Source organism: Girardinichthys multiradiatus, chromosome 4 (genome assembly GCF_021462225.1).
Source record: "Girardinichthys multiradiatus isolate DD_20200921_A chromosome 4, DD_fGirMul_XY1, whole genome shotgun sequence".
Lineage (NCBI taxonomy): Eukaryota > Metazoa > Chordata > Actinopteri > Cyprinodontiformes > Goodeidae > Girardinichthys > Girardinichthys multiradiatus.
Genome location: NC_061797.1, coordinates 49,163,282 through 49,174,870, shown reverse-complemented (window position 1 = coordinate 49,174,870; position 11,589 = coordinate 49,163,282). Strand labels below are relative to the sequence as shown.

The window sequence follows — 11,589 nt, the reverse complement described above, 5'->3', positions numbered from 1 at the left end:
GGATCGGTCCGTTCAGGATGGATAGGCTGTCTGCATCTGTAGATGGGTTAAAATGAGGCGTGCCTGAATAATAATAATAATAATAATAATAATAAACTCTGAATCAGTTCATCTCAGCTGAGGTTTTATATCCTCTATGATGACATGTAAAGGTGTAACATATGCTAATCTTACATGTAAACCTAATTTCCTCCTGAAGCATGTTGCCAATCAGTGTGTAAAGATGCATGTATGAAGCTGTGTGACATTAAGACGTTTGGATTTATTACATCCACCCTCCAATAATTAAAGCCAATAAGTAAAGTAACTACATTAATTAGAGGTAGAGAATAAGACCAAGAAAAGCAGTTCCACCTGTATAAATGTGTTGCTCACCTGCATCCACAAACATGTTACCTGAGTATTCCCAGTCTCCACCTGATTCCAGCTCAGGTATGACACTGCAGATAAATGGGAATCAGAACTGAACTGAAACGAAGCCTTGGGTTGCAGTGAAACAGCTCAGATGTCACCTTCAGAGCATCTTATGTTCTTATTAAATCTGCTCTCAAACAGCCACCTGCTTCATGTAAAGCAACAATGCAAATCATCCATGACATCATGGGCGTGCCTCGCTGTGCACGCCGCAGATGGAGACACTGAGGCTCTGGTTCTTATCTTCTGGTTTGTTAATCCTCTATATGACTGGACGTCGACTTGCATAAACTTTTTTTATCCAGGCTTTTTCTGTGCTCAGACAGAAATTGGTCTGCTATTGGTTTTTATGCACAAAAGCAATCAGACGCAGTACATAAACAAGAGAATTGATTTCTCTGAGCTTCACATTTATCTTCTCTAGAAAAATGCTGGCTTCCTGACATTGGTAAAACAAATTCATGACATTTTTGGTCATAAGGATTACAGTACCACAGCCCTCATATGTGCAGCCCATTGTTGGAGTGCCTTCTATGCAGCTGATGTTAGGAGGTGTGGATGTTTTTTACAGATCCATCCATCTATCCTTACCTGATTATCCATGCATGGTTATGCTTGGAGGTGGGGGATGGGCTGGTGCCCATCTCAAGCAGGTATTGGGTCAGAGGCAGGGCACACCCTGGACAGGTCAGCAGTCAATCACAGGATAAACAACCACACTCATACCTAAGGTCATGTAATGGAGGCCAGTTAACCTAACAGCCGTGTGTCTACAGGAGGAAGCCAGAGTACCCTCGGAGAACCCATGCATGTACATGGAGAACCTGCCACCCTCATGCAGAAAGACCCCCAGGTCGGTTAGGAACCCAGGGGGCCTTATTGCTTGTTTGCTAGATAGATAGATAGATAGATAGATAGATAGATAGATAGATAGATAGATAGATAGATAGATAGATAGATAGATAGATAGATAGATAGATAGATAGATAGATAGATAGATAGATAGATAGATAGATAGATAGATGCCCCCTGCTGGTCGTTTAAACCGTTAGCCTTGTAACGAGTCGTTTTCATGCACATCCCAGTTCTGTACGTGGACCAGGTTTATCTAAATCACTCCGTCCTTCTTGGCGTTTTAGTTAAGTCTGTAAAGTCTCCAGACCCGTTTCCTGGTTTTACTTTGTGAAATAAAAGCAGTTCAGCTCGGAACTGTGCTTGTGTGGAGCCTTTTGGATGGGAGGGTGGAATAAAAGGAGGAGGAGGAGGACGGTCCTGCTGTCAGAGCCAGATGAAAACACAGCGGCAGGTTTCAGGAGGGCACCGCTGTTAGATAATCGCATTTATTGTCTGTGCATCCGGTGGGGACAGGTGGAAAACAGGGAGAGAAAGCTGGAGCTGAGGAGAGTCTGCAAACTTCACGATGCTGGAGCAGCGCTGCTGAATCAGCTCCACCATGGCTTCAGCTTCACCTGAAGAGGAGCATCTTCATCGTGAAGGAGGACGGAGCGGCTGCGCCCTGAAAGGTGATTTAGCTTCAGCTCTCATTTCATGTAACTTTTTTTTAATGTCAAATGAAAGCTTTGATTCAGAGCGAACACCGCAGCTGCAGCTTCAAATCAGCATATAAACTCGAATAATACCAGCTGCCTTTTTAATGAGTCCAGAAGTTCTCATCGGGTTCATCAGAGTTCAGGTACGAGTAATACCTGAGGAACAGCTACTGATAGAAACTAAAACCACGAAAAACGGAACAACTGCAGCCCAAATGATTTAAAGTTGATCTGTTAATGACAAAACTGTTTCCAGTCGCTCAGTTGGAGCTAATTTAATCTTAATCTGCGTTCATTCCAGCTGAGGTGCGTGTTTGCAAGCAAATATAACAGCAGATTATCAAATAAAGCAACAAAACGTGCCTAGACTCTCTGAAGGCTGAGAAGTGTTAGAGGATCCACCTGCTGGAGGAAAGTGGGAACACCATTAAAACACAAACTGGCAGAATATGAAGGAATGACTTTTTTAGAACACATGCTTCTGAGGTGGACACATGTGGAAGAAAATAGGCACTTTTTGCAGAGATGGAAACATGAGGATTGAGACCAGATTTATGAGGACGCTGCTTCACTGCTTTTTAAATGTTTTTTCCACATGCTGAAGGAACATTTCCAGTTTATGTAATAGACAATAAAGAATGGTGTCTTAACCTTTCTATTAAGCCCTAAACACAATACATTTACACCATGAAGCAAATCTGTTGTAGGAACCTGGAGATCCACCATCATCCAGTTCCTGCACAAGAATTCAGAATAAAATGATTGATGGCTGAGCGTTGCAGGGATCTGCATGTCTGAATGTTAATTCTGCACTTTTCCCTGACCCGGTTTGAGTAGCGATGACGTTCAGGAGTCATTGTTGGAGAAAGGTGACACCACACCCTGTCATTTTCCAGTTCGTGCAGGTAGAAAAGTATCTGTAGCCCTGACAGCAATAAAAATGCTGTAACTCTCTGGTGAAAAGGACCAAATCAAAACAATGTTGTTTTATAAGATTACTGAAGATGATTGATGATTTTTTATGGAATCATCTGGGGGTCATCTCAGGATTCAAAAATGATTCTCAGGACAGAGAAGAACAGATTCATCAAATGCATGAGGAGTGAATGATGAGTAAAACCACGTGTTTTGTATTTTTTAAAACAATTGCAAACTAAACTGAAGTGTGTCAGTTTGAAGAGCAGATTTCAGACACGGGGCTCCTTCTATTTCTTCCTTAGGGGGCATCAAAGGCCCCATCTTAATGCATTCCTAACATCTGCCTCTGTCACTCCATACCTTTGCATATCCTCTTCATCCATGAACCTTCACAATGGTTTTCCTCTGTCACTCTTCTCTCCCTCCCTCTTTTTGCTCCCTTCTGTCACTACAGATCACAGTGTCATCTGCAAACAGGATGATTTTTGTGTCTGGAGACTCTTGTCTTACCCTCATCTGTCCATCACCACTGTAAACAAGAAGTGGTTCAGAATTGATCCGTGATGTAAGTCCACCCCTTTCTGCCTCTGCGAACTTCACACCTCGCTACTGTCTCACTGCCACCATGCTTGTCTGTTTTACAGAAATCTTTGACAGTTTATTGCCAGAAAAGCAGCAAAGTTCCCTAAAAAAGTTAATTCCTACTAACCCTGGGAGTGAAAAACTGGTGGCTGATGGATTTAAAAAACTGAAGGCACCAAGCTGTTGTCTTTAAAAGATGGATCACTTTTAGGGTATTTGAAGTGTTTTAGGATGATGCCGTTTTTCTGCAAGAAATGTTTACTCTAAAACTAATGAATGTGTGGCTAATGTCGGGTTTGCAAAGCTCTTTAATTGGCTGAGGCGATGGCAGCTGTTTGACAACTGCTGAAATATTTACTATGCAGTTGTCAAGCTATGAACAAACCAGCGACAGCTCTACAGCATCTCTGTTGTATGTTAGGCTAAAATCAAGTTTGTCTGTCTTTTTAGTTTCTTCATCAGAGTTGATCTTCCTCCCTGCGGATCTTTCTCATTAGCTGGACCAGCAGAAAGTTCTTCCTTCCCTGTCTCCAATCTGTTGCCAGAATGCCCATCATCAGCAATGCCAACCATGACTTCAACACGTACTCCATCAGCAGTGATGACAGCAGTCTCGACCACTTCTTCACTGAGATTCCTGAGACTGAGACCCTAAAGGGGGTATACTTCCAGCGTGCCAAGGTGCTGCGTGACCCCAAGGCCTCTTATGTGGTCGACCACACCCTGCAGGTCCTCATTAATGTGGGAGGAAACCGCTACACTTTCCCTTGGAGCACGCTGGAGCAGTTTCCCCAGAGTCGACTGGGTCGTCTTCGCTTCTGCACCACCCAAGAGGAGATCGCTCGACTCTGCGATGACTATGATGAGACGTGCCAAGAGTACTTCTTTGACCGGAACCCCACAGCTTTCAGGATCATCCTGAACTTCCTGGCAGCAGGAAAACTACGTCTCCTTCGGGAGCTGTGTGCTGTCTCTCTGCACGATGAGCTCGACTACTGGGGTGTGGACCCGGGTCACATGGAGCGCTGCTGCCGGCGGCGGATGATCACCCGTGTGGATGAGGTCGTGGAGCGCCAGCGGAAAGAAGAAGAGTGGAGGCAGAAGAGGATTAAGCTGAAGAAAAGACTTCCACAGACGGAAAAGGGATACCGCAGACTGGTGTCGATGCTGAGGGAGGTGATGGAAAACCCTCACTCAGGTTTAGCTGGGAAGATGTTTGCCTGCCTCTCAATCATCATGGTTCTGGTCACTGTCATCAGCCTCTGTATCAGCACCATGCCGGACCTCAGGGACGAGGAGAACAGGGTGAGTTTGAAGCTTTCCAACAGTCTGATCACTGAGAATGAAGAGGCCTTAACAGTCTTTTGTTATTTGAGTAACGTTCAGTACATTTATTCTCTGCAGAGATTTATCGTTAACCTTTCTTAAAAAAATGTTCTAACTTTATGGAGATGTCAGCAGGAACAACCTGTTGATGTTCTCAGATGTTCTCCATCCAATATAACTGAGCTTCAGCTGTTTAGAAAGCTGGTAGGGACAAACCCAAGATTTTTCTTTAGTTCTATACTCACAGCAGGAAACAACATTTACACTTTGATATTGGACTCAAACTGAGTAAAAAAGCAGCCAAAGCCCAGGGAAAAACTCAGGGAATGATCTCCAGACATCCCGGAGAACTGTTGATCCAGATCACCTTTAAAGACCACATGAAAGTCTGGATGACAGGAAGGAAAACGGAAAAAAAAGAGCCTGGATTAGCAGTTTTAAAGAGGACTGTTCATACCAGTGCTTGACTTCCACTTCTTCCACCTCTGGTTGACCCTGAAGAGATTTAAGAGCTGCAGGTTGGTTTCCACTGAATTCATCTGCATGGGGGGATTTTTTAGTCTCTCTTTAATATATTGTGTCCAAGCAGACAGCAACCTCTTGTAGGAAGAATCCCGTCGTTTTTGTTCCAGAGCTGCAGATGTACGGCCGCAGGATAAAACCAATGCTGGTAACATTGCAACTGGAATGATTGTTTTCATGCAATATCTGCTGGTCTGTTATATTTAATGTACCATGCATTAATGATCTGCATGCAAATAATAAATGTAGCCAGATGGATAAACTCTCAGCAGTCTGCAGGCTGTAGCAATGCTCTGACCTGCTGAAAGTTTGAGCTCTGGATTATATTCTGCTCAGATGGAACAGAGGAAAAAGAAGAAGAGTTTTCAATGAACCCTCCCAGCCGTCCAACCTTGTTCCTGCTGACTGAATGTCTAACATCAGTTACAGTTTACTTTCATCAGGCTGTTAGATGGTTGTGGCCACATTCAAACAGCTCAACCTACGCTTTCAGCAGAAACATCACCGAACATCCCTAACTAATAATTTCCTTTCTACAGGAGCAGTGCTTCCCGTGGTGATGGCGTGCACCTCTCCAGATTATAAATATCGATTTCATCACTTTATAAAAGCTGCCATCAGCTGCTTCTGTTGCACCGAGACGCTCGTTTAGCATCTTTAAAGAAATGTGTCTTTACAAGGCCGTCATTTCTGCCCTTCCTTTTGTTTGTTCATGATTGAGGTGACTGCTGCGCGTCAGCCTCTATTGTTTTGTTCTTGTTGACTCTCAAAGGAAGAGAAAAAAAGCTATTTTCTATCATGAAAAGATTTGTCAGCATGAAGGAGATCGATGCTCAGCAGCTTTTCAGTCGGTTGCTTTGCACACACTGAAGGTTTTTCATGCTAAAAAAGGAGGCAGATGCTTTAAAATGTAGAATATTTAATATATTGTTCATTCGACGTGTTACAGAGAGATTTCCTAAAGTTATAATCTGCTCTAACAATTTAACAAAGCAAATTCCAAACAGTTTCAGAGAATGTCTGAAAGAAATGTGTGAAATATTTTAATGTGACAACCGTCTCCAGTCACAACTTTCTGCCTCATGAAGCTGCATCAACTGTTACCTGTCTCCGTCACCATGGGAACAGATGCTAGGAACCTGTGTTGCTCCAGACCAGATTAGGTTTTCAGATCAGAGACAAACAAAAGTAGAAGATTCTTCTGACCAATCTGTTCTAGGAGGAAATCAGACAGAACCGTGGCTGCTGGACCGAGCAGTTCTGTTCTGACTGCTTCACGCTTCTTCCTGACATATCTGAGACAAAGCCGAAAACATGGATTCCTCTGAACGTCTCTCTCAGATTTACACAGAATGGTTTGAAAAGGAGAAGGTCAACAGTAGTTCAGCCAACTACTGGTTCCAAGGTCTGCAGAAAACAAATTCTGAAGGCCCTACATGTGGAACGTTGAAGCAGATGATCTACAGCAGCAGAAGACTACACCAGGTACCATATTTTCTGGTCCCTTTATGACCACAGTGGACTCATCTTCTAATGGCTGCTTCCAGTAGGATAATGCTCCATGTCACAAAGTTCAGATCATATCATGACAATGAGCTCACTGAACCCCAGTCCAACAGAACTCCTTTAGAAGTGGTGGAACAGGAGGTTCAGATCATGGATGATCAGCAGACAAATCTACAGCCAATGTGTGTTGCTATCAGGTCAGTTTGGAACAACATCTCTGAAAAATGTTTATGACACATTGTTGGATCTATGACATGAAGAATTAAGGCAGTTCAGAATGAATAAACTGGTCCAGCTCAGTACTCACAAGGTGGACCTCTCTCCTGAACCGTCACATCGCTCATTTCACTGGCAGCACCACATTCTTTAATCCCAGTATTCCACCAGGGCCTGGGCTCTGCATTGGATTCAAGATGCAGTTAAAAATCCCACTTCCTCTACAGATGTAATCAAGCCACACCACAGATACACCACCACCACGATGAGAAACAATCCCAGCTAGAAGATGCCAACTGGAAACCCTTCAACCATGCATGATGAGCTATATTCTGATCTCATTAAGATCATGCACGTTTCTCACCTCGTAGCGGGGTCTTCACCCAGCTGAGGCCACTCTTACTGAGCGGATCACAGGCTCAAGGAGACATGAGTGTTGGGCTTAATTAACATGAAGATAATCTGGATATGTCAATGTTTTTTAGAACTGATTTTATTTCCACAAAGTCACGAAGCAGACACAGAGCCACATTATTGCATCACTGCAGTGTGTCTTCCAACAGCTGCTGCTTGTTATGCAACAAGGAGCTCATGTTCCTCTGCTGTTCTGCAGGCTTTGAGGCAGTGAGAGCCCAGCTTCATCTGTCCTCTCTTGGTTTGGACAGAGTAGGAACTAAACTGGTGTATTTTTTATTTGAAATGGTTTCAGACACAGCCTTGTGTAGCACCGTGACTGCTGATGTGAAAATCGTCAGTTTTAACTTTACTATTTCCTGCCTGTTTTAGATGTTTCCTAATTTTAAAGGATCACTGCAGCCTCAGCAGGAGGTAATACAACTATTAAAATCCGCTGTGTTGGAGCAGCATGCATGCTCACCTCTGGTGTACAGTGAAGCCCAAAATTATCATACCCCTGGTAGATTTAGATCTAAAATTATTTTCCTCTGACTAAGAGGTTTGTTTCTGGCATGAAATGAGACGGGCATCTCTCAAAGAGATTAAAAATATGGACAATTTATTCTGCTGTTTAAATTTATATTTTAAATCCTGTTGATTTTCTACTGGCCCAGTTTTAGTGCAGATGTCTCTGGACTACAGTATGTAGATGTCTTCTAAACCATAAAACCTCAGTGAGCTGCAGAGGAACGGCCAGGAATGAAACATGTGGAGCTGATGCCTATCTGTTGGAGAACAAAGACAACGGCAGTGATGAAGAGACATTCAACACGAGGAGACAACCACAGATGCACCGTGGGCATGTTTGGTCCTCAAGCAACAAAAAGAGAAAATCTATTTTCCAGAACCGGAAGGTTGATTGCTGTGGGTGATTTTTGTATCTTTGACTGTCTGGTTCTGCTTCTCCTGCTCTGTAAAAATGTTTGGGACTGACTGATACAAAGTAGGACATAACTGACCATAAAGGAAAATAAATCATGGTTTTCAACATTTTTACAAATACAAACCTGTAACTGGATTTGGGTCTATCTATATATAGCTGTTTCGTTTCTGGTCTCAGAGGTTCTTTAGAGAACATCATGAAGACCAAGGATCACAGTAGACAGGTCTGGTAAAATGTTCTGGAGACGTTAAAGCAGGGTTTGAGTCTACGACAACATCCCAAGCTTTAAACATCTCCCAGAGCTCTGTTCAATCCATCATCTGAACATGGAGAGAGGATGGACTTCAGACCTACTAGGACATGGACGTCCTGAATTACTGGCAATCAACATGAGGTCCAAATATTTGTGGCCCCACAAGCTGAGATTCTTTCACTACATCCACGTTTCCACACCGAGGCGGTGAGGTGTTTGATGCGCTGTGTTTCCAGAATAACAGGAAGACCAGCAGATCAGGGCATGTGAGCTACGCAACAGAGCGATGTGGGCTGTCATCTCCATGCCAACGACGAGCTGACAGCCAATCACAGTGTCTCTAATGTTCCTGCTGCATGTTTTTACCTTAAGTTTTGCTAAAGCCACGTTCCCAAAGCTCTGCAACAGTGTTTTACCAACAAGCAGTTGATTATTTTTGTTAAACTGAGCAGGACTGTATATTCTGTTTTAGCACGTATGCTGTTTTAATTCCAGAGGTGCTTCAGTTGTGGCTTGATGGACTATGATAACTGACCTTTGACTCACTGAACATTTTCTTTGTGGCCCTGTAAAATGTGTATTAGAGTACCTCTAACATAAAGTGGCAGGCTGGAAGAGTAGAGCATTAATCAAAGAAGGAGCCAAGAGGCCCTGAGGACAACACAAATCTGACCTTTATGGAAGAGAACGTCATGAAAAGTCCTGTTTGCAGTTTGGTACAGAGCATGTAGGAGACACGCCTCACATCTGGAAGAAGGTGATCTGTTCAGATGAGACCAACAAATGCTAACACTCATCCTGAACATACCATCCCCACAGGAAAACATGATGGTGGCAGCATCATACTGTGGAGATGCTTTTCTTCAGCGGGTTACTGGGAACCTGATCAGAGTTGGTAGGGAAGATGGATGGAGGTAAAGGCAGGACAATCCAGGAGGAAAACCAGATAGGAGCAGAAGATTTGAGACTGGGGTGGAGGTTCACCTTCCAGCAGGAGAACCTGACTAAGAATCTATGGTGCTACAGGGTAGGGCAGCACGCTATTAGAAAACATGGCGATATCAGGTGCGATATCTACCTATTTGATTCTTTCCTCTCTTTCTCATCAATGTTTCCATCACTCTGTGACCCCCTTTTGGATGTTATAACACCAGTCTGGTGTGAGCATCTGCTGCGGTCTTTTCAACTGGCTAAAAAATAAATAAATCGTAATATTAATATATATAGTTCATAACACTTGGAATATATCTGCCAACAATTACTGCACCAAACAGTCCTCTGATATGAATATTGCACATTCTGATATTGCAAAGATGATATGTCCTTTTTCTGCAAAATGTTTCATCTGGTAGCTTTGTAAACACCATTTTATACATATTTCAAAGACGTCTTGGATCAATTAACCAATAATATGACCCTTCTGGTCTAATAGAGGTGGCTAAACAGCATGTCAAGTATTTTATTCTGAGAATAAAAACCAGTAAACCCAACCCCAGAGGTCAGATTATCTACAGAAACCACAGAACAAGCCTCATGTTTCCTCATTTAAACACCACTGACTCTTTGTGCATATTAATAAGATTAATCAATAATAAATTGATTGATTGGTGTAATGTCCCTTCACTATAACTCTGTATTTGCGCTCCTCTGCAGGGCGAATGCTCCCAGAAGTGTCGCAACATGTTTGTTGTGGAGTCCGTCTGCGTGGCCTGGTTCACCATGGAGTTCCTGCTGCGATTCGTCAACGCTCCCAGTAAGCTGGCCTTCGCTCGCGGCCCGCTCAACATCATCGACGCCATCGCGATCCTGCCGTACTACGTGTCCCTGGTGTTTGACGTCGGAGAGGAGTCGCAGGATGACGCGGTGATGGGGGCCAGCAGAGGTTACCTGGACAAGCTGAGTCTGATCCTGCGGCTGCTGCGGGCCTTGCGGATCCTCTACGTGATGCGGTTGGCACGCCACTCTTTGGGTCTGCAGACGTTGGGTGTGACCATGCAGCGCAGCATGAGGGAGTTCGGGCTGCTGCTGCTCTTCGTCTGCGTGGCCGTCACCCTCTTCTCACCTCTGGTCCACCTGGCCGAGAGCGAGCTGGCGCCGTTTGCCGCCACGCACCCCCACCACAGCTTCAGCAGTATCCCGGCCTCCTACTGGTGGGCCATCATCTCCATGACCACGGTGGGCTACGGCGACATGGTGCCACGCAGCGTCCCCGGTCAGATGGTGGCGCTCATCAGCATACTGAGCGGCATCCTCATCATGGCATTCCCAGCCACCTCCATCTTCCACACATTCTCACGCTCATACCAGGAGCTGAAGCAGGAATATGATGGGGTGTGGAAGCAGGAGCGACACGAGGAGATGAGTGATCTCTCATCTGTGTCCAAAAAGGAAAGCGATGGACTGATGTCCAACGAGACGCATCGAGCCACTCTTCCACCCTCTGCTTTCTGATGCTGCTCAGATATGGATCACAGGTTGGAACAGGGACATTTTCAGCTGTCCATCCCTTTAAACCTTTGATCTGACTCCAAAACACTGCTGGATGGTGTACAGCTGGGATGTCCAACTCCAGTTCAGACCTGCAGGACCCTGCAGGTCTTGGATGTGTCCTTACTCCAAAACACCTGATTTAAATGGATGAAGAACCTCCTCAGCAGGTCATTGAGTTCTGCAGAGGCCAGGTAGTCACTCATCTTTTGATTCAGGTGGGTTGAACCAGGGAAACATCTGAGACATGCAGGATCCAAGCCTTTGAGGACTGACTTTGGACAACTCTGATGTTAGGTTTCCAGTTCTGGAGTCTTCCTTTAATATCTTCATTACATTTAGTCTTGTTTGGTCCTGCAGCTCTAACCCTTTAATAAGTGAAGATCTAGATCAGAATCAGAATCAGCATTGTTGCCAAGTTTGTACATACAAACAAGGAATTTGACTCCGGTACACTTTGCTCTCGGATCCACATT

General features: G+C 44.3%; 1 protein-coding gene across 2 annotated transcripts in view; it reads left to right on the top strand.

The window, feature by feature from the left end:
• The first annotated feature begins 1,613 nt into the window (after window positions 1-1,613).
• The window catches only part of LOC124867362 (potassium voltage-gated channel subfamily G member 4-like), a 10,808-nt gene continuing 832 nt past the window's right edge, over window positions 1,614-11,589 (top strand). The window contains exons 1-4 of one of the 2 annotated variants that reach the window (XM_047363772.1): window positions 1,614-1,937; window positions 3,337-3,447; window positions 3,915-4,769; window positions 10,280-11,589. The exon at window positions 10,280-11,589 is cut by the window's right edge and continues 832 nt beyond it. In XM_047363772.1, coding sequence (XP_047219728.1) covers window positions 4,011-4,769; window positions 10,280-11,077 — 1,557 coding nt within the window. In that variant the 5' untranslated portion in view covers window positions 1,614-1,937; window positions 3,337-3,447; window positions 3,915-4,010 and the 3' untranslated portion in view covers window positions 11,078-11,589. The remainder of the gene's footprint in view (window positions 1,938-3,336; window positions 3,448-3,914; window positions 4,770-10,279) is intronic. The other variant, XM_047363773.1, reaches the window with a different exon arrangement.